Source organism: Canis aureus, chromosome 5 (assembly GCF_053574225.1).
Source record: "Canis aureus isolate CA01 chromosome 5, VMU_Caureus_v.1.0, whole genome shotgun sequence".
Taxonomy (NCBI): domain Eukaryota; kingdom Metazoa; phylum Chordata; class Mammalia; order Carnivora; family Canidae; genus Canis; species Canis aureus.
In genome coordinates, this window is record NC_135615.1 from 46963239 (window position 1) to 46987211 (window position 23973).

General features: G+C 37.6%; 1 protein-coding gene and 1 long non-coding RNA gene across 24 annotated transcripts in view; one reads left to right on the forward strand and one right to left on the reverse strand.

Moving 5' to 3' along the window:
• LOC144314130 (uncharacterized) overlaps positions 1–20512 on the forward strand; it is a 68742-nt gene extending 48230 nt beyond the window's left edge. Inside the window, exons 2-4 of the long non-coding RNA XR_013379820.1 lie at positions 599–665; positions 15826–15896; positions 20251–20512. This is a non-coding gene — a long non-coding RNA (uncharacterized LOC144314130). The remainder of the gene's footprint in view (positions 1–598; positions 666–15825; positions 15897–20250) is intronic.
• PDE4D (phosphodiesterase 4D) overlaps positions 1–23973 on the reverse strand; it is a 1385565-nt gene that overhangs the window by 330049 nt on the left and 1031543 nt on the right. Inside the window, exon 1 of one of the 23 annotated variants that reach the window (XM_077897900.1) lies at positions 19947–20035. The exons of 20 other annotated variants lie outside the window; for them this stretch is intronic. In XM_077897900.1, the coding sequence (XP_077754026.1) occupies positions 19947–20020 (74 nt within the window). In that variant the 5' untranslated portion in view covers positions 20021–20035. Of the gene's footprint in view, positions 1–18863; positions 19032–19384; positions 19655–19946; positions 20036–23973 lie in introns of those variants that run through there. 2 more of the 23 variants (XM_077897899.1, XM_077897910.1) reach the window with 2 other exon arrangements.

Here is a 23973-nt window from a genome sequence, read left to right on the forward strand (position 1 = left end):
TGATCAAGTTAGAAGTGAGCCATCTGAATATCACATGATATATTTTCCTAAATATTTTATATTTTCTCTAAGTCATTTTCACTTGTGGTAAATAATAAAAATCAACAATGACAGATAATAGGAAGCAGCTGAATATATTTCAGCATTTCCAAGTCATGGTCTCTAGATGAGTTCCGGTATATACAGGTATATATATGTGACATATAAATGCATCTGAAGGGGAAGAGGTGTCCTGTGGTAAGTAAGTTTGAGAAAAAATAAGTTTGAGAAAAAAATAAGTTTGAGAAAAAAATGTAATAAAGTTCGATAGATTTTCAGCACTTCCCAGTGCCTTTAATATGCTAAGGAATGGATAATGTTCCACAGGGTAACAGAATATGCATGACTTTTCTGAAAACTATGTGAGCATAAAAGCATTATTTTGCAGAGTAGTTCCAGGGACCAATGTCTCATGGATACATTTTGTCACATGAGCTTGGGAATCACACAGGTGTGAATTCCTATTATGGCTCAACGTTGCTGCACAACCTTGAAAGAGTTAATGAAATACAGCAGCCCCCAGTAGCCCCTCCCTTACTCGTGGTTTCTCCTTCTGCAGTTTCAGTTACCTGCGGCCAACCACAGTCCGGAAGCAGAGGATTCCTCTTCTGGCACATCACCAGAAGGTCAGTAGTAGCCTAACGCTACGTCACAATGCTCGCAAGATTCAACTCACTTCACCCCGTCACATAGGCATTTTATCATCTCACATCATCACAAGAAGAAGGGGGAGCAGAGTACAATAATATACTTAGAGAGACCACATTCATGTAACTTTTATTACCGTACGTTGTCATAATTGCTCTATTTTATTATTAGTTATTGTTGTTCACCTCTTACTGTTCCCAATTTATGAATTAAACTTCATTGTAGGTATGTATTATAGGAAAAACAGCAGATGTAGGGTATTGTACTATCTAAGGCTTGCGGCATCCACTGGGAGTCTTTGGAACATATCCCCCACAGATAAGAGGGGACTACTGTATTCTAAACTTTGATGTCTTGAGGTTAAAAAAAGGTTATTGAATTTAAAAAATAACTGGGGAAAACCACATTATATCGTTGACATTCAAATGCATCTAGGATCTCCACAAATACCCAAATTCACTAATATCACCACAAGATACATTTTCCTTAGAAAATTTACTGATATAAATATTGTCATTGCTGCTTTTATCTCATAACTTTATAGAAATGTTTTCAGTTTTCTTGCCTTTCCTAGAATCTGAATTCCATTAACAGCTTCAGTTTGCTAAAGTTTTAATTCACACTTGGTGAATAATTTTGCACTATATGAAATATTCCAAAATCTTTTTTTTTTCCTGAACACAAGCATATTGTCGACTATGATGGACTTATTCATAGAATTTAATATTATTTATCACTTTAAATGTCATACTATTTATCATTTTTCTAAGAATTATTTTCTTAGCTGTTTTCTTTCTTGTCACTTCATCTAGATCAATGCTTTTCTATAGAAATATAATATGAACCATGAACGGGAGCCATATGCATAGTTTTACATTTTCTAAAAGCCACATTATGAAAAGTTTTTTAAATACCAGGTAAAATTATTTTTTTTTATGATTTTATTTTTAAGTAATCTCTACACCCAATGTGGGGCTCAAACCCATAACCTGAAGATCAAGAGCTGCACACTCCACCGACTAAGTCAGCCAGGTGCCCCCAGGTGAAATTAATTTTAATAACATATTTTATTTAACTCAATATATGCAAAATATTACCACATACATGTAATCTTAATAAAAATTAATAATGAGATATTTTTCACATTTGCTCATACCAAGTATTGGAAATCTATGCATTTTATACTTACAGCACATCTTACATGGATTAGCCACAATTCAAGTGCTCTGGGGCTAGTGGCTATTTTGTTGGACAGCACAGGTCTAGATTAGCAATCAGCTTTCTTTGGGAACCATTTTTCTACTCACATACAAGATACACTGATACACAGAGTTACTGCATTTCCAAGGAAGAATGGAGAAAGAGAAAACCATATTGTGATGTGGATAATGGGTGATCTATAGGCTCATTCAATAGTCAAATACCTTAAATTCATTGACAAGCTTAGCTATACATGGGTTCATGTTGCTACTTGACACGAAGCCCCAGAGTCCCTTATAACAGCTCAATTCACTAAAGCCAATGGATTATTATAATTTATTTGCAAGTAGAAAAAGCAGTAACAGTTATTTGAAATGTAAAAAAAAATAAATAAATTCTGTAAATATATGTTGAATGCTATTTGCATGCATAGCACCTGACTAGGCTGTGACATTTTGGAAAAGTTAATAGATATAAGAAATCCAATTTCCCAGGCAGCATGTACACACACACACACACACACACACACACACATCCAAACATACACATATATGCACATATGCATGTATGTACGGTATAAATCCCACTTATTTTTAAAGAGTCAGTGGTTGGTGATTGTTATTTCTATTTTTTTAAATAAAGGGCACTATAGAACAGAATCATTCTTGTTCCATAGACAAGCTTGCTATTCACACTTAAATTTGCCTTCAACAGAAAGAAATCTGTAGCTTTTTCTTGCAAGTTATGAAAATCAACATAAACTGTTTCTATATACCACAGTGGTCTAAGGGTTTATGAGCATATCATCTCACTCAATACTTACAGCAGTTAATGATGTAGGTGCAGAAGCAATTGAACAGAGTACCTTTAAGAAGCTTAATAAATGCCATCCAACCCATAAATGGAACAGCTATGATTTGAACCTAGGAATCTCTGCTCAGTCATGAAACTAAAGTACTCACTTTAAATGCATGGTGTTCTAAACGCTCTCTAGATAACAATTTGTTATCTAACCTGGATTAGGTATTTAAAAGCGATGCCGATATTTCTTCAGACTTAAATATCTCTGAAGATCTAAAGGGGAAAAATCTTTGTAAATACCTAGTTTTATACTTAGCATAACCTCTCATTTTATTTTATTCCAAGACTCATCCAGAAAAGGCTCAGCTTCTTTCCTTATCTCTGACAAATACCAGAATCTGTAACATAAAGAGCCTTTTACTGGCATCATTTCTCCCAGTGCTTGCATTCATCTTTAATGTGATTATTTTGTGGTCTGCTGGCTCTTGAGAGATGATAGACACCTTCTCCCCTTCTCCTTTGAACTGTGAATTACCATATTTGGACTTGCTTCTTCAAATAGTTTTTACTAGTCCTTTTTGTTTCTCTCATTTGTTAAATTGAAACATTAAAATGATCAAGTTTATCCTAATAGTATCCAAGTTTTTGTTTTGATAATGTGACAGAGTTTAACTTAGAGTAATTGCACATAAACCAGATGAATAAACTGGACAAGTAAACAGCCTTTGATTTCTCAGGAATCCCTTTGAAAGTAGGCATCCAAGGAGGTTTCTTTCTCAGAACACCAAAATATACAATATAAGGTAAAAAAACTAATCTTTATTTTCTTATCTATTTTTCTGCTTATACTTATTAGCATTCAAAAGAATAATTACCATTGTTCAGAAGAGCAATGTTAGCAATAGGGTCACTTTTGAAAGTCAACATATATCAGAATTGATTTAAGCAACATATATCAGAAGCGAACGCATAAAATTTGGGGCTTCATATGTTTAGCAGATTATAGGTCCTCATACATTGGTTGGATGAATGATTGAATTGCATGTAAGTTCACAGGGACACTGAACTATATTCATTGATCATTCTTTAATCTTTCCCGAGCTTGGTGCTAATATCATGGATACCTGCTTGATTACAAAGAAATATTTAGGCAAATACCCTGAGTCATTTATAGTTTTTCTTTTTTTTTGGTACATCTGTAATGTTATTTCTATGAACTTAAAGAGATATAGTAGTTGTATGGTTTATAAATTCAGTTTCACATGAGGAGGTTGAGGTCTATGGAAGTTAAGTAACTTGCCTGATATTGTATAATGAGCCAAGATGAGAGTGGAAATCTAGTAGTGCTGGCTGCTGCTCTTCCAGGAAAAAACTGGTATAGCTCACATGATTACTAAAAATAATCTCAATAAATCTTGCATGCTGGGACTTCATCATTATGATAATAAAGAACATTTATGTTAAAAATAAAACATTTTATGTGGTGAGTTATACAATAAATAGTAAATAGATGAAGTCTCATAGTGGATTTGAATATGAAAATTTACATTAGGTCTTCATACAATATACAAAATAATTTATGGAAAGGAATTTTTTCCTGCAGGTGTTGTAATAAAAATCTTTTCTATCTATTTACTCATCCATTAGATTTCTTTTTAAACCAAGAAAAATTAAAAACAGTTCTGACTCATGCCTTCTTCTCTCTCCACAATTCACTGTCACTGAGAGTAAAAGATGAGTAAACTTGAGTTTGAAAAATGATCACTAAGTTTTTAACACAAACTTCCTGATATTTCTGGTGGTATAGGATACTAGTCAGCTTGCTCAGAAGCATTACAAATTCTTCTTTGAGGATAGAAACAATATTGGTGGATGGGGCTAGCTTCCAGACTCCATCTCTTAAATTCTTATTTTAGTTTTGTCTCAAGGCTCTTTTTCAGTGGTTTAAATCATTCATGGAAAAGCAAATGTTCTGGCAACCTCATTCTGAACATCTCAAACAAAAACAAAATAAAAAATAAAAACAAAACAAAACCCAAAAAACAAAACCCAGCTTAAATTTTCTATCTTTCCTTCTCATCTTTCCTGTCAGTGGTCATCTTAAGACTGTTTCTATCAATTAAACCTAGAGTACACCATTAAAAGCTGCAGATACGTAAGTATCTTAAGCATTTACAAAAATTCCCAAGATGAATTTTCAGTGTCTACATATTTTGTTAGTGTATCCATGCACTATGTCATGAAGTCTCTACTATACAAACAAGAATGAGGATTACTTTTGGATTCTACTCGGGGATCACAATTAAATTATGACTGATTTCACATGGAAGCAAACATTTGTATTTTACTTGTAAGATTCACTCTATCTGAAAATTCTGAAAATTTTGCTTTTTTTTTTTGTAAGAGAATCTTTATTACCTATATGTAGAGAAAACTCAATGTATACACTTAGACTAGCTTTGCAGCGACTTCTTCAGCCTTTGCCTTTTCCAGCTGGGCATTGTGAGCCACTGATTTTGGACTCAGGACTTTGCCTCCCCAGTGATGGCAGATCTTATATTTGTCATTATAATTGGTTGTGATAGCTTCAGCTAGCTTAGCCAGAGCTCCTTTTTCTCCAGAGTTAACCTGTGTGAAGGCAGTGGTGGTGCAAACCTTCCCGTGGACCAGATGCCCCAGCCTGACCTTTTTCTTGATAATGCAGAGGGAACCCTCATCTGATGACACAGGGCAGGTGGGAAGACTGCCAGCTTGATGGGATCCACATCTTAGGCAATGACTACCAGCTAAGTCTTCTTGTTTTCCACCAAAATGGTGACAGTATTGACCCTTGCTGGAAGGACTGGTGGTCTCTTAGTGGGGATGTCTGCTTCTTGCTTCCTATCTCCTGAACCCTTTCATACTGGGGTTCAAGGACCAGCAGAATTAGCACCGTCTTGTAACTTAGGAGAAATGCAGAATCTCAGGCATTGCTCCTGACCTATTCAGTCAAAATCTGCCTTTTAACAAGATCCCCAGGAGATATGTGTGCATCCAGTTTTTTGTTTTGTTTCTTAAAGATTTTATTTATTCATTGAGAGATAGAACACAAACAGGGGGAGAGGCTGAGGGAGAGGGAGAAGCAGACTCGCCACTGAGCAGGGAGCCTGATGTGGGCTCAATCCCAGCACCCTGAGATCATGACCTAAGCTGAACACAGGGGCTTAACCATCTGAGTCACCCAGGAGCCCCCGGAATCCAGTTTTTAGAGGCACTGGCCTCAGGCATGGTATTTAGTATTTCATTACAAAGTGTCTTATTTTTTTCAGCAAAAGCATCAGTCCTTCAGTTTCCAATACTGAGCCTAAGCTAAATATTCCTTTAAATATAGTAAAATGATTGAAAACGAAGAAGAAAAACCTAAGATTAAAAATAAAGCCTGAAAAATATCATGTCCTTTGTTTATTTTATTTTACAAAGTTTTATTTTTCTGTCAAATTCTTCTATAAAGCACTGTCTCAGAACAAGTTTCCCAGCAGAAGTCGAATGCTATGATGCCTGGTGGATTCGTCTGCATTTGAGACTATTAGGCTGATGATCTACTTAAAGGAGGATCCCTATCCCCAGCACTCCCTTTTCAGTTTGGATTTGGATATTTCTTATCTTGTGGTCACCCCTGGCAGCAGGTTGGACGACAGTGAGGTGAAAACAAAGATAAGCCATTCTGCTTTTCCTTAGGAGTTTTGCTAAAAGATTTGATATTTTGAAATATTTGCTAGGTTACAATGAATTCATTGGACTTTAATTCACCACGGCTCAGTGTTAAATTTTTATTTATCATTGACAAAATGTTTTGTGGTGCTAAGCTGCTCTCTGGTACATACTGCAAATGACATTGTAGTGACCTGGAAGGATGCATATGAGTTCTAGCGGGACCCAGGGAGTTTGAGGCACTGAGAAATGTTGGTTCTGAGCATTACATGTTTAGTTAAGAGCTCATTTCTGAGGAATCGAAAAGTGAAGCTCAAATATAACAACTCTAGGAGCCCTTACTAAGGTTAGGGATTAGAATTTAAAAGAGAATATTATAAATCCTTAACTCCTTTCCCAATTTTCAAGTCAGGTGACTATATGTAGAAACTCTTATTTTCAAAGTTCGTGATTTAAAGTACCTGTCTAGTAACAAAACATACATTGTTTCATGTCATAAAACCCCGAGAATACATTTATACTGCCCTTAATTTTCCTTTTTGTTCTACTGAATATGCCAATTAGAGAGATTTAGGGTTGGATTGTGAAAGCTTCAAGAAATAGGACCCACAGTTATTACGCACGCTAGATTTCTCCAGTCATCATCTAAAATTAATGATTGCATTTTGACATGGTACAAACTGAACCTGGGTCAGCTTACTTACTTGATGTACCAGAAGTCAGACTGGTATCATAAATCAGTTTATGATGAGCTTTAGAGGGGATGACATACGAAAGAGGATGTGTCACCAGAATCTCGACATTAAAACATAAATAAATAAATAAATAAATAAATAAATAAATACACAGAGACAAAGAAAGAAGAAAAAAGAATAAGGGGAATGTACTGTATCATGACTTGTATTACATATGTATTCACAGGTTAAGCTAGCTCAAGAAAAGCCCAAACAACTTTTCCAAGAAATAATTTATGGGAGGGAAAAATCTTATTTAAAGTGAGCATAGGCGGGCGGCCCCGGTGGCTTAGTGGTTTAGCGACACCTTCAGCCCAGGGCATGATCCTGGAGGCCCTGGGATCAAGTCCCACATCAGGCATGGAGCCTGCTTCTCCCTCTGCCTGTGTCTCTGCCTCTCTCTCTCTCTCTCTATCTCATAAATAAATAAATCTTAAAAAAAATAAAGTGAGCATAGGATATAGAGCTAGAACTAAAAGTAGGAGATGGACATTTAAAAAGAGAATAAAAATTATTAATTGGTTTTGCTCACAGTGGTTATTGTTGGGTTGACAAATGAATCTGAATAAAGTATAAGATTACAGATTCAAACTGAATATGGGTCAAAGACAGGGTCAATTCTATTTCTTCAGAGTGAGCAAATTTTCCACTATAGACATTCATTTCAGAGCTGTGTACTATTTGGCAGGAGGAGAAGTAGAATATGAAAGCCTCACTATTCCTGGAAAAAGAGGTCCTGTAAAGCAGAATATCCGTTTCCTATGTAATCATTTATTAAGATGCTGTCATTGAAAATGGAATACCTAGATGGTCTGCCCTTTGGCAAGGAGGCAGAAAACTGGAACACTGCTTTGGGAATTATATAAATGATACAATCACTTTGGGGACCTATTTGGGTGATATCTAAAAACACACATAAATGGCAACCCAGCAGTTCTACCCTTCAGGATACACTAAATGTATGTGCATGCACACAAACTTATACATACTCCACGCACATTTGTTTATCACATGACATATCCTAGAACGTTCGTAGCATCTCTACTCATAATAGCCTCAAACTAAAATACCCAACCAGCCATCAACAAATTGAGTAATTTGTAGTATATTCACTTGATGAAATATTATCAGGAGAATGAACAATCTACAACCACATAAAACAATATAGATGAATATTACTATCGCAATGTTGATGGGAAGAACCCAACACAGAAAAGTTTATATTGTATCATTCATTCATAAAAAAGTTCAGAAACAGGCAAAACAAATCTATGCTCTCAGAAGTCAGGGTGGTGGTTATCTTTAGATGCATAGTGACTGAAGGGAGCATGAAAGGTATCCTGGTCACTTTTTTTTTTTTTTTTCCTGATCATGTGTAATTTCTGCATCTGAGCACTAGTTATACAAATATGGCTAAGCATGGTTTTTTCCTCACCTAGTTGCACATTCGCACCTATCATCTCCTACCAATCAGATTCTCATAGAGTGCTAAGGGCTATGTATAAATAATTTAACAAGGGAAAAGGGTCCTTCCCCTTTTTACCAATACTGGTGCAAGATACTTATTTTTTTAAGTCATATAGGGCTAACAGAAACACAAAGCCTTTCAAAATGCAAGATAACGTTTCCCTAGCTGATAATGTCTTCTTTCCCTTTCTTGGCATTTCTGCAGGTCAGCTCCCTCTGATGTTTCTGTTGTCTCCATTCAAGTGGATTTTCTTGAGGAAAATACACCTGAGGTGTTTTTGGCCATGAGTATCTCGGCCAAGGGGCAGAGGAGCAGCGCCCACAACAAACTTGTAGTATTTCTTTCTTCTACAAGGGGAGACAGAACAAAAACCTGCTTACCGCTAGCAAGAGCAGTATGGGCAATAGGCAAGTGCCTTTGCTCAAGACACTGTGAATTTTAGAACAAATGGCTAAAGAAGGGAATGGTGGGAAAGTATCTAGTCATTATCTAGGCAATGGCAAGTTGGAGAAATAAAACAATTATATGAGCAATAAAATGTTTTTGTCTTTTTGTTCATCTGAGTTCAGGGAGTGATATTTTGTGGAGCCCACAGATGAGAAGTTTTTATCAACTATGATCCAAAAATGGAAAAGGATTTTTTTTTTGTTATGTTTTTCTCTCCCCTATGGTGACCACTCTTTCACTAGAGAATGTACTTACATCATCAAATTAATGTGATTCTTAAACAGGACATAAACCTTCCCTTTAGATGAGAACACTAATCAGATTCAGCTAGTTTTTCGTTTTCCATCTATTTAAACATTGCCATTACGTGAAAAGAAAAATCCCTGAAAACCCAGAGTAGTTTACAGAGCTAGACCTCTCTTCCCAGTCAATCCATTTTATTATCCTATATAAACAAATTCTGCCATTGCATTCCTTTATCCATAGCAACTTCAAGTGGATAATCCACAAATCAATTAAAGATAAGTTAATTGCCAAAAAGGATAAAGGAACAAGCATTAGAAACATAATATTTACAGGCACCGTCCTAAAAATTTATGTGTTAGAGAAAAGTTGGTCTGACTAGCTTTCCTTCTAATCCAACATTTTAAATTTGTATTACTATTTTTGAAAATAAGAAATCCATCACAACATTACTTTTAGTTTCTGATATCTATTATGTTTTGGGGGCTGACATGGACAGATAAACCAAGCCAAAAAAAAAAAAAAGTTACTACTATAGGATATGTAACTGCTATTGGTTTTTAGTTTTTATTTATTTTTTTAACTTTTAATTTTTTTTCAGTTTGGAATTTTTTGAGGATTACATGAAATAATGCAATAGAAAGTACAATATCCATTCCCCTTTCCTTCTCCTCCTCACATGTTTACAATAAAGGGGGAAGAAAGGCAAATTCACTGAGACTGGACTCTGATCTGACCAAGAACACAGTCAATAATGAGGTCGATATTCATGTTTCCATGCAGTTCTGAGCTATGACATGTCTGCCTAGGACTGCAATATACTTATGGATATATGGAATGGATCTACTTCAACTTATATGTAAAAAAAAAAATATTGTTTTCTTTATGAAGGCTTCTTTGACTTTTCCGAGCAGAATCTCTGATCTCAGTACCTATGTTATTTTATTAACTTGGTTTATTTTCTGCCTCCTTCTACTACAAGCTTTATGACAGCAAAGACCTCATTCATTTTACTCAAGATTATATCCCTACCAGAATGTCAATAGTCTTAGGTAATAAAGCATCAGGCAAAGTAGTGTGCTGGAGCTGTGCATACCAGCTGACAAAAGCAGGCTCTTCAGTTTTTAGGAGTATTTATAAATTGGTTGTTATATCTAGCAACTATAAAAAGTTAAATTGTATAAACATAAATAAATTAATTAAATAAATTACAATTACATAATAAATATTCAAAACTCCTCACTTCCTAATAATTTCCGTATATTGTGATATCATGTATGTTTTTGAGGTCACTTACACCCACCTATTGGTATGTGCTATATTGGTTGCTCACGCTCCACTTAGTCTCCTCTACAACTTGAAATGGGTTGTGGGGAGGATTTTTCCCATGGAAATCAGCAAATATTACAAATAGACTGTGTGTGTGTGTCTTCACAGAAAGCTGGCTGTTAACATCTACCAGACCACCGATGAAGAGGCTTATCATAGGCATTCAAAAATAGTTTCTGCATGAATATATTAATCTTTTATATGAACTCTGATTACATTTGAGTGATTTGTTCACTGTCACATTAGTTCTTAATTTATTCCTATAGCCCACCAGAAAGCTCCTCTTTTTCAGGTTCACTCTCAGGCTCTCTTTTCAGAGTGGGGCATACACTCGTGCTGCTCTTGGAATGTCTACCTTTTGCATTTGGTTGACTTCACATCGTTCAAGTAGTATGTATCTACTCTGTCCACAAATGCACCTTTTCTTTTTTAACATTTGAGTTGTTCCCTTCTGAATTCACATTATCATCAGTTATTAAATTATACAACTCGACAGGTTTATTACTTCCATATTGCCCTCTCCCTTGCCAATGGGATTTTCTTTTGCTCTGTCTGACTCACAGTAACTGTATACTTATCTAACTCAGCCTTACAGGAATTCAGAGGCTTTCATCAGCCACTTGTTAAGAAAATTAGAAGAGCTCTCCAATTATGGTTCAAAAGTGAAAAACATAATGGAAGTTTATGAAGGAGCATAGCTAAGGTAGGAGCTGGGTATCTGGCTATAGCAAAGCATATCTGGGCTGGGGCCTCCACACAGAGAAGCAACAAAGGAAGGGGTACAGACATAAACGTTCCCTGTCTTATTAAGTGTTCATTATTTGCTCTGCTCAGACTAAATGCATCTTCTTTGGGCTACTTTATGTTCTGGGGATTCCTCAGTTTCACGACTTATACTCAAAATTCTACTAGCTGAAAATCATAAAATCAACATGATGACAATAATATAAATTTTGTTAGACACTAATTAACATGGCCGCTCATATGCGTGACACATGCAGAAGTGGTATAGCTTTAAGCATGGTCTGGCTCCCATGTGGACCATCAGAAATATTCACAAGCATAATTATAAGTTCTTAGTAGTGTGTGTGTGGGTGTCTTTTCTTCTTGATTTCCACCTTGATCTCTGCCTCTCCTGCCAGCCCACATTTGACAGTGTTCCACACTTCTTGGTAGCCCACAGCCACCTCTTAGCATCAGTCCTTTTGTAATAATCACACACAGTTTTATGTCTGTCTGTCTGTGGTTGTTCCATGTGCTATCTTGATCATACAGGGAACTCACAAGCTTTATTTCCCCTCTTCACCTCTATTTCTGGTTGGCATTGCTGATTGCACAGATGCCTTTAAATGTCTGAGATATGACTTTCTTTCAATTTAGAAAATCTCAGCTAATGCTTTCTGCAAAAATCCTATTAACAAAAAAGCCCCTACAAAAACTCTTGCAGCTGTTGTAGGAAGGAATTTTTAGACTTGTAGGTGAAGTGTCTAAGTTTAGTTTTACTTGAGTCTTTCTAGTGTTTAGAGGCCCTTCTTTTTGTGGTGGCTGCCCAATTTTGACTCTTGTACTCCTCTGTAGTTGTAAAAAGTGGGTTCCTAACCATTCTGCTTGATGCCTTACCAAAGACATTGAATTAGATGGGATCTACATTGAAGTGAGGCACTGGGGCATTAGAAGAAAACTTTGTGCAGAACTGCATAGAGCCATGGTGTTGAGCTCTGGCTATGACGCTATCAAATTTCATGACCTGGGCTCTTTCTAGATCTTCAGGTTTTTCTTTTCTCTTCCTTTCTTTCTTTCTTTCGAGTGGAAGTTGGGGGCAGGGACAGGAGAGGGAGAAGAGAGTCCCAAGCAGGCTCCACATCTAACACGGAGCCTTGATAGGGCTTGATCTCACAATTCTGTGATCATGACCTGAGCCAAAATCAGGAGTCTGACGCTCAACTGACTGAGCCTTCAAGGGCCCTGGTCTTTAGGTTTTCAATGTAAGATGCTGGGTTGGAGCAGATGAACTCTTGTGTCTCTTCAGCTTTAGCCCTCTGCTCTGTGAATGTGGGGGGAGGAAGCATGGTGTCCCCATTCTTCAGGGGTCTGAAAACATTTGCTAATGGTTTCATTCATTCAAGGCGTGTGCATCAACCACCTACACTATGTCACACACACTTACAGGCACTAAAGATGAAGAGGTGGAAAAAGGAAGGTGAAAATTACTGTCACATGGAGCTTACATTCTAGTATTATTAATAATAGCTCACATTTATTTCAGTATTTTCCTGTGCCAGGAATTATATATGACTAACATAATTAATTCTCAGAACACTCCATTTTACACATCAGGAAACTGAGGCAATCAAGTTAAATGACTTCCCAATGTCTCATAGCTGTGAAGGAAAGTATGAAAATTTGAACCTCAGTAGTATGGCTCTGGAGCTGGCCAGCTCCCAACCATTACCCCACAGCACCTTTCAAAGATGAAGCTGTTTATACATACAAGTAGCGAGCTTATTGCACTATTCTGTAATCAAATGTGGCCCCAATGATAAGGACTAATCTATAAACTTTTTTGACAAAGAAGTAGATCAAAATTGGTAAAATGATAAAAGCATGGTGGAAAGTGTGATAAGGGGGGGGTAAGCAACCCACTTTGTGTACATATTCTCACTGACAGGCGCAATGGCCTTTTGAAGTAGGCATTTATATTTCCCATTTACAGACATGGACTCTACTAAGAGTGGTTAGGGAAATTGCCCCGTCAAAAAAGCAGCAGAATTGGATTTAAACTTCATCTGTTAGTCTCTGAAGTCAAAGTCTTTCCCCTATACTGTGCTACCTTGGCCCGTGATGTGTCACGACTGTTAACCTTCCTGTTATTCCTGTAACAATTGTTATGTTGCCTTTATGGTAACTATTTTTCCCATTTTTCAATTATGCTAATATTACTCCCAATTTGGAATATCATTAAGAAGGCCAGTTTAATATTCAAAACAATGCCAGTGGCATGAAACAGGATGAAGCTGACCTCTTTAGCTCAGAGAATCTTCAGGCTCTAATGAACAGCTGGCCAAGGAGCAACATTTTGGCAGTGAAATGCAACCACATGACCAGTATTTTTGGCCAGATGAAATGAGCCAAATGGAAGCCCACGAAGCAACCAGGGAGAGGATAGAGCCAGGCCACTTTAATCACTGATTTTTTGTTTTGTTTTTTTTTTTTTCATTTAAGAAACACGTTTTTTTTTTTCTTTTTTTCTTTTTTTTTTTTTCTTAATGAGAGAGAGAGAGAAGAGAGAGAGAGCCAGGGGTGGGGCAGAGGGAGAGGAAGAGAGAATCTTAGCAGGTTCCATGCCTAGCACAGAGCCCAACACAGGTCTTAATCTTACAGTCATCAGATCATGATCTGAGCCAAAATTAAGAGTCAGCTGTTTAACTGACTGAGCCATCCAGGAGCCCCACAAAATACTTATATATTTTGATTTTCTTGTTTAACGCTGCTTTAGACCAATACCAATTAGTCAGTTCAGATATTAAGTTTATATTTTAATTGACCACCAAGCCATGTTCTACATCAAATGACAAGGTGCTCTTTCTTCAGGGAAAGATTCTGAGTTGAACCAAGGGGAAATAGTAAATCTATTAGAATAGCATCTCTTGCTATGGAACTCCTCCTTGTGTGGTCGTGGGAAGATGTGGTGAGGAAACTGAGGGTAGCAGAGCGACTACTTAGACGTAGAGGCTGTAGGTCAGACTTGGGCAAATTTCTTAAACTTTGCCGACTTTCCTCATCTGGAAAATAAAGACAATACTAGATCCACCTTGTAGGGTTGTTTTGTGAGATAAAATGAGATAATGCGTGTACATTCCTGGGAACACGGCATGGAACATAGTAAGTGCCCATGAGAGATTAGATTGTATTACTTACTCATTACTTATTATTACTGCAGACTTGACTGACCTCCTGTATATGTGTGGCTTCTGACCCCTGCACCTTCAATCCCTTCTTTCTTTTTTAGTGGTAAGGATTCCCATTCTCTTCCCTCTAGAATTAAATGAGATGAGTTGTGGGGCACTAGAAACGAGTCATCATATCTGCTACAGCTGAAAAGCTTTTTTAAAAAAAAAAAATCTATGCAATGAGAGGCATGAATGTGGTATCTGGGAAGTTACATCCCAGTGTATTGATCTGTTGGTGGCACTCATTTCTCTTCCTGAGTCCTTGGCTCCAGCCCACATTTCTAGTGGGTATTGCTAGGTCTACTCTGACAACAACTGAGGTGCTAGGGCTCAGGTGTTAGTGGTAACAGAGAGGCTGAGACTACACTCTCTTCTTGTCCTTGCCTCCTGTCTGCTACTATCAGATGTCCAGATCCAAGCTGCAAATGTGAACATAACTTTCTAAGAGCACAGGGTCATTGAGGGTTTTTTGTATTAGTAGTATGCCTTTATCTTTCCTTGGCTAGAATATCCTTTGTGCTTCTGTTTCTCTCATTGTTTGTTAATCCTCCTTTCCACTGATCAGTCTGTTCCATGTTAAAAATTTTACCCATTAGCCCTTCTACAAGAGGTACAAGTATCCTTAAATGAATTTAATTAATCATCTATTTGGCAGATCTGTTAAAATGCTGGGGGAGGGATGTTGACATTGAAACTATGGGCAAGAAGAGATTTGGAGGTTTTCTGAGCATCTCAATTATTTAGTGTACCTCACGACCCCTATTAGTATAAGATGAGAAAACTAGACATTGTTTCTGGCCTGTGGGATGCTAGTGGAATCATATCTGTCCTAAATGTACCTTGGATGACTTTCCCTTCCATTTGTATCCCACCCACTCCACAGTTACCACATTTTCCCCCCATTTCTTCTCAGAAATGTCTCTTTCTGAGAAGAGAGAAAGCAGAAAGTTTTGTGATTTGTTCAGGTTGGAAAACAAGACCGTCTCTTGAAGAGCGACTTTCTATTTAAGGTTTCCTTGAACATTACTATACTTTTAAACAGTAACAGTTAGAAAAACAAAATGTCCCAGCATAGTTCCCTTGGGGGGTTGGCACAGTCCACCAACCTACTAAGTCTAACTCTTCATTCTTTCTTTCCTTCCCAAATAATTTTCTTCCCAATTTTTTTAAGTACTATATATTTTAAAAACTCCAACATAAATTCACTCATTTATATTATCTCCTCAAACCTAATGTGATGAACACATCATTCCTCTTTCTCTCTCCTCCCAAACAGGTTGGAGAGGTGTGGCTCTAATAACGACTGGCACTCACTCCAGATCTACAGAGGAAAATTAGCCCTCCTGAGTATGTAATCCTATCAAATCATATTTGGCTTAATAAGCTATATATTAATCATATTTGCTTTTTTTAAAGATTTTATTTATGCATTCATGAGAGACAGACAGAGAGAGAGAGAGAGAAAGAGAGAGAGAGAAAGAGAGAGAGGCAGAGACACAGACAGAGGGAGAAGCAGGCTCCATGCAGGGAGCCTGACAAGGGAATCGATCCGGGTCTCCAGGATCACACCCTGGGCCAAAGGCAGCGCTAAACTGCTAAGCCACCCGGGCTGCCCACATATTTGCTTTTTTATAGTAATGTATTTTGCCCACAAAGACAAAAATCTGTCACTGCTGAAAAACCACTTTCAAATCTATTTTAAGCATTGTATAACTGTCCAAAGTTCTATTTCTCTGGGATGAATACTCATCCAAAGTATATGATTTGCTATTACTTTAACAAAGCAGACTCTTTAACTGAATTTCATGTATTATAGACTCAGCTTTCCTTTATCCTGAATGTTGCAAGAAAGGGAAAACAATGTCAAAGAAAACTATTCCAGCTTAAAGTTAAGTGTACCACTAGTATCATGCATCCATGTCCATTCCATCTTCAAAGAAAAAAAATGATACTATACTTCACACAAATGAGGATTTTACAGAACATAAAATACTTTTCCTAAGCCAACAGTCTTATACAGGAGAAATTCAGTGAAGAAATATTGGCTAATGCCCAGTTATTTCAGTTGCTTCAATAGTGAAATCATATCCAAAGCCTCTCAACGGTCAAGCTAAGTTTCAGCTATTACCATATTTGAGGATCTCATATATTTTTAAAAAAATGCAAAAACAGGATTGCAAAATTGCAGGAAAATATAAATGTTTGCAGTAAACAGTTCAACACCTTTAACTTCAGGAATGCTATGCAATAAAAAATGTGCCATTCAGAAGATGTGTGTGTGTGTGTGTGTTGTATGTAGGCGTGTGGGTGTGTACACATACATACATACAATAATTAATGGTTCATTTGAGATGGTGTGGCGTGTTAAAAGTTTATAGCTATATGATAACCATCTTTTTTTTTTCATTATTGTCAGTATATTACTACAGTAGAATGCATAATCTTTCTGAGCACTGGCAGACCTCTGAAAATTTGAGAACAGAGTGGCCAACTGCCCTCTGAGTTCCCTAACCTTCTACTGGACTCTTGGCCTGTGATAGGCCTTGAAAATTCAACGGGTTGATTTTGCAAATAAAGGGTCATACAAACTAAGTGTAGCAAGATGCTTCATCAAATATGCACTAATGCATATTAGTGCATACCTGTCACACGTAAGGGAGTTTCTGGCCTCAATTTATAGTCCAAAGGGAGAGACAAAACAGGACCTACAGAACAGTAAAAACAGTATATATAAATCGTTTAATTATTATATTGGCAATTTACATTCAAATTAAAAGCAAATCCATGAGGGACAAAGTCTCTCAAGGTCCAAAGGAGACTGGCCCATGATGGTGATTCAGGATGTTACTCTAACCTTTTTTTATGAAAAAGACTTGTTGCAGGAAAAATTAGAGAGGGAGATTAACCATGAGAGACTTCTAACTCTGGGAAACAGACAAAGGGTTGAAGAAGGGGAGGAGGATGGGGAGATGGGGTGACTGGGTGATGGGCACTGAGGAGGGCACTTCATGGGATGAGCACTGGGTGTTATACTATATGTTGGCAAATTGAACTTAAATAAAAAATTGTAAAAAAAAAAAGAAAGAAAAATATTTGTGAGAACTACAAATATGGGCACTTAAATATATGGAAAATTCATCCTTAGACATTCCACTCCTTGTTGTATTTTGGAAAGGATCAAAACTTGACCGAAGGATAATGAAAGTAACTTTGCCAGATGAAGGCAAGTTTCATAATATATCTGCAAATTATATAGTAGAGCTTAAACTGCATTTTTTTTTCAAGGTTTCTGAAACACTAATCCAACATGCTATTCCTTTCACACTATCCAGTAATTAGACAAGTACAAAATTCCGGGACTTGTTATCAGATCTCAATGATGAGGTTCCAGAATCCACCATCTATTGGAAATAAATACTGCAGTGCTAACAAATCTTTGATGAGCACACGCTTTAGTACGTAAGAAGAATGAAATGCAAATAATAAGCATGAGATGTGCATTTAGTAGAATGCAAAGCATATAGTCGGGTGTATTATTTCTAATGTTGAACTGTATTCATAACTAATAAATTAATATAATTAACAAAAATAAATGGTATTCATTTTGTTTCGAAACAGAAATAAATGGAATTGCTACTTACACTTTCAGTTGCCAATTTTTATTTATCCCTTGTCAAAGTTTTCTTATGCATTGCTAATGTAAGTGAAGTATATAATTTGATTTCTCTGATTTTATAGTTCTCTAATAAATTTCAAGGGCACTATCTTCCATACTGCCTAAAAAAATTAATTACCATGAATTATTTTAAACCAAAATTTGAATGTTTTTATGCAAGTAAATCAGAACACATTTTAATACAAATTTAATACATACCATTATATAGGCCTAGTAGTTTCCAGATACCTTGCATTTGATCTAAATAAGAAAGATATTCTCAAGATTTTGCAAACACTTTCAACTGTATTTGCTTTTCCTGAAACAGCCTTCACTGCTACAGACTAACCAATCAGAAACAATAACAAAAAAGTGTGAAGAATCAATCTTTTCCTTGTAAATAGCTAGAATTCTCAAGCAAAGAAGGAAATCCAAGATTTCTTTCTCACTGTCTTCTTTCTTTTTTTTTAGTTATTTGGTTAAAATAAGCTAACCTAGATGTAAAACAAAGTTGTCATTGACAATTTATTGAGATCGTGAAGGCGAGATTTTTCATTTAATTTCTACAAGAAATCTTCAGGAATGAAAGATTAACGAAAACATCAGTTTTGACTTTATGGTATCTCATTCTCCTGGACAAGATTAAAATGCCGACTTACCATCTAGATCACAGAGATAGTTGCTAGTTTTCCACGTGAATGTGCCCGGAAACCCTTATAAACAAGATAGTAGTATTTCCTCGTTGTTGCTTGATTGCCTGTTTAAAATCCAGCAAGACCCCTTTCCTGATGTTTGAGGGGTTAACTGGAAGTTAGCATGACCAACGTTGGCTATTCTAACTCCATTCGGTATGCTAATACCCTTATTTTCCAGATGCCAGTAAGGGGAAGGCTGGTTTTTTTTTTTTTTTTTTTTTTTTAAGTTCACCACTTAACTCTCAAAATCAGCTTTTACAGTTTGTCAACTTCCTGCTACTGCTCAGGTTCCCAAATAGCCCTCTTTTAAGATTCATGTTTTTGTCACTCATATTTCAGATACCGCCAGCATAATGCATGTTAGTTGTTAAACAGATCAACACAGGGAAAAAGCATATTGCGGTGGGGGAGGCGGGGTGGGTGCCAAGGCTACAGAGACTGACTGAAAATCATTCTTCCTCGCTACAAAGAGTAAAGACTGATACCTGTAGGACTTTGAGAAACGCAATCTTGTCTTGGCTCTGGGAGATGGTCCTGACACTGTGAATCTCTGAGGATCCCAAAGAAAAGCCATTTGTAAGGAGGGTGCCAGGTTGCTGGAAACCGCAGAAAGTCAGAGTTGGTGCAGGGCCCCAGGGCTGTAGGGCCCCGCGCTGAGCAGGAGACACTTGTGGCTGAGTGAGGGCATTTCCTCTGTGTGGTGGTATGTGCTGACAAGGAGGTGGCAGGCAAGCAGGCTGAGGCAGGGGTGGAAGGGATGGCCAGGACTTCCTGCTGCGTGGCACTTGCCCTTTGCGACAGAGCTTGCTTCACTCAGACCTTATCTCATTAATAACACAAGAAACACTTTCTCACAAATTTGTTTTTAAATATAGTCTGGATTAAACAGCATAGTCACATGCCACTCCTGAAAAGCACAACACACACCAATCCATACACCCCTGCCCCCCCACCCACACAGCATGCAAAGTATGATTGAATGTGGGTGAACCTGTACATCAAGTGTGAAGTTTAAACAACAACAACAAAAAGGTAAATATGGGGCACCTGGGTGGCTCAGTGGTTGAGCGTCTGCTTCTGCTCAGGTCATGATCCTGGAGACCCGGGATAGAGTCCCACATCGGGCTCCCTGCATGGAGCCTGCTTCTCCCTCTGCCTGTGTCTCTGCCTCTCTCTCTGTGCCTCTCATGAATAAATAAATAAAATCTTAAAAAAAAAAAAAAAAGGTAAATAGCCTTTGTTAAAAAAAAACAAGTAATTACATATTTACAATGGGGAAATTCAACAAAGATTGCTATGTTTCACACAACTAGCTGCCAAATACAATTTTCCTTACTCCAATTTCTCTTAGATACAGGAATGGGCATCATTATTCGCAAACCTTCCACAAGGATTTAATGGTCTTGAAATACCAGCGCCTCCCTGCAAGTCAGCGTGAGAAGAAAACAGGCAGATCACTTTCAAAGCTTTTGGCAGCTTTCCCCTCAAGGAGATGGCGCGTCACCTTGGAGAGTGAATTATCATGCATGACTTTGACAACAGAGATCAATTTTCTTGTTCATTTTCTGTTCCCTAGAAACATTCTTCACTCTCTGATAAATCCCTTAAAACAACTTTCTTCCAAATCAAATAAATGATGAAAGCCAAAGAGAGCCCTTCGCATGTTTTATGAGTCCAGCACATTTCAGGGAGGCATATATTTCAAGATATTGTACGCAAGAGTCAAAGGACCCCAATGCCGTCATGAGTCCTCACCAGGGAGTGGTATTTAATGTTAACAGTGCAGTATAATTCCATCAGTCCCTGTCCAAACACTGCCCCACGGGTGACCTCAACTGTAAACCGAGGCAGAACTGCACTTCTCCTGGATAAGATTAGAGAGGCTTGGAGGGCTGAGAGTCAATTTAACCCACTCCGAACTGGACAAAATTGGCCAACAGTTGAGTTTACTGATGGTTACTCTTATCTGCCAAATTTTGAGACCCACACCACTCCTTCTATCCCTCCTATACTTGAGGGGTTCAAAATATTCATGTAATTTCTGTAAAAACTCAAGGAAGTAACCAGGGCACTTCTTTTCCCAGTGGCATCTGGCACACCAGGGGTTCTGTAGAATGGGCCAGGTCCCATATCGGCTCCGTGAATGAGTAATAGAAAACATTTTTATGGTTTCACCTCTTTGTTATCTGACTGATGGGCGCCAAGAGTGGGTGAGTGAGGCTCTACACAGCAGCAAACTCAGAGGAGCCAAGAGTTCACAAACAAACAGGTTCCCTCTGAAGCAACCAGCAATATTTGAAGGCTTTGTAAATCACACATTTCTGCTCTTGTACCCAGATCCATATTTCACAAGAACAAAATTGGAGGCCACCTTTCAGGTATTCTTTGAGAAAGATCAGGAAAGTACCTGTGTCTACACCTATGAGTCTGCCCTTCTTGGCGGATGAAATTCCACTATTATCATTTCATGCTTTTATACTACTTGATTTCCATGTCAGGACAGCTCTGAGAAAATGCAAACATTCCTTGCAGAGTTAGCAAGTTGCCGAACAACTTGGGTGTTTAGTCACATGGCTTCATCTGAAACTGAAGTCAGACAGTATAGGAGAACCGGGAGTGGGGAGGAAGATGCCCCTGAGAGCAGGTGGGGTTGGGGGACAGTGGGCATTAGAGGGGGGTAGGGGGGTGAGGATGGACACACAGAGGGGCAGAAGAGCAAGAGAGGTGGTATGAGCCAAGATGAACTCCTTTCACCTTCCACACAGGACAGAGCTCTCCTTCTAACTGGTGCCATTTTACATTTTACAGGTGAAATAGCCTCAGTGTTTCCAGAAAATAAAAGCTGCAGTCCAGGCATATGACTTTGGAAGCAAAAACACATGACTTGCTTTGTTATCCTGATTATATTAGTCATGGCAAGATGGACCCTATCACCCCGAGCAGGCTGGAACCAATCATAGGCATCTGAGCTAACATTTGTCTTTGTCTCCACTCCAATTTATATGTTGAAAAGAATGTTATATTAACTGATATCTGACTGATAATATATTAGGGCATAATAATAATGCAGAATGAAAACACTGTAGGACGTCCAACTTTTTCTAAAAGAAATATACAATGAAGGAGATGCAAAGCTGTCTTTTTCATTACTGCCAAGGTATTTCTTCCTTCTTTTCTCCCTTGATTCTTGACATTGGACAACTAGAATCCTTCAGTGGGATAACACAATGTAAATATAAGTGGTGCTTGGGTGGCTCAGTTGGTTCAGAGTCTGACATTGGCTCAGGTCCTGATCTCAGGGTCCTGGGATCAAGTCTTGAATCGGGTTCCCAGCTTAGTGGGGAATCTGCTTGTTTCTCTCCTTTTGTCCCCCAGTTCAGGTTCTCTGCCCCTCAAATGAAAAAAAAATTAAAAACATAAATGTATGTAAAATTATGACCAAAGAAATGGATAATCTGGTCATTTTTTTCCTAATGTGAAATTGTATATGGGCACAAGAAGAATCTTCCAATGTTACTGTTATTTCTTCCTTAAATAATTACTCATTGCCTCCTTTTCATTTTTTCCTGAACAGTTATACATAATCCCCTCGTAGGTTACCAGGCTTCAGCAAGGTCGCAGAAATAAGCTACTTATTTCTGACATTAATCATAAGTAAAATTAAGACTTGATTTCAAGTATAAATGCTAATATTCTTTGGAAGGACTGGCTAGTACTTCATTGACATGAGAATTTAGACAACTGGCAAAAAATAAAAATTAAGTAAGTTGTTTGCTAGGATGAACCTTTGCTGCCATTTATGTTTTTAACAGTTGTTTAAAAAAATAAAAATAAAAAAGAACAGTTGTTTATAACTTTCACTGCACATGCACTAAAGGGTAGAAAAGGAAATAAGGCAATTAACATGTCATTGTTAAACATTTATTTACCCGTAAGAATATTAGTAGAAATGGGATTCAGTGGCAGAGACATTCCATCCCCGAGACAAAATCTTCTACAAGTTGGAAACTAAATTTACACCCTAAATTTACTAATAAAACCAGATTCTGAAATCTAAACTTTGCCTCCACCAAATTGTTATCCAATAATTCCTAACCTTCCTAAAAGCTCAACAATATGCCCACCTCCTCCCAATAATGTAGATCTTAGGCTCTGCAGCTCTAAATAAGGTATCTTTTTGACTCTTGAATATTTCTGGGATTTTGGTTCCAAGATTCCAGATGTTAAAAGTGGCAAGTTTGGGGTTTGGTGTCTGACACAGAAATTCAGCATTTCCTTTATAGGAGATTGCTACTATGAATCAAACTGAAAGTCCCACATTTAAAAGTGGAAGAATTTAAACACACCCCACATAGACATTTGCTCACACCAAGGCACTATTCTGACAGGTGGGGGTTGGTCAGCTGAACTTTAGAGAAACACAGAGTTACATGAGTGGAGTTGCATTATGGTGAAACACACTGCCTCAGGAAACCCGCACAGGCAGAGATAGGCCCGGGACCAAGCTGTATTTTGAAACTGAGGCTGGTCACAGACTTGAAAGCAGCAGAAGTTAATTTGGGAGCAAATAATCACATTTCATGTTCATTTATTGGTTGCCTCTGGAGTGTCACTGTGAGAATTCTATTTTCACAGTGATCAATTGGGAAAGAGTGTGCCAAAAGGAAAGTTAACAACCAGACTTGCACACTTTGTAAATTAGTATTCATACAGTATCAGTAACTGGGGTTGTTACTACACTCATGCATTAGCAAAATCAATTATCAGTTATAATTATTTTAAAGATTTTATGTATTTATTTGAGAGAGTTAGAGGCAGAAGGAAAGGGAAAAGCAGGCTCTCCACTGAGCAGGGAGCTCAGTGCGGGGCTTGATCCTGGGACTCTCCAAGATCATGAACTGAGCTGAAGGCAGATGCTTAACCAACTGAGCAACCCAGGTGCCCATCAATTATTTTATTTAAAGATATATTTATTTATTTGAGAGAGAGAGAGAGAGAAAGAGAGAGAGCAAGCAGGGTAGGGGCAGAAGGAGAGGAAGATAGATTCTCAAGCAGACTCCCCACTTAGCATGGA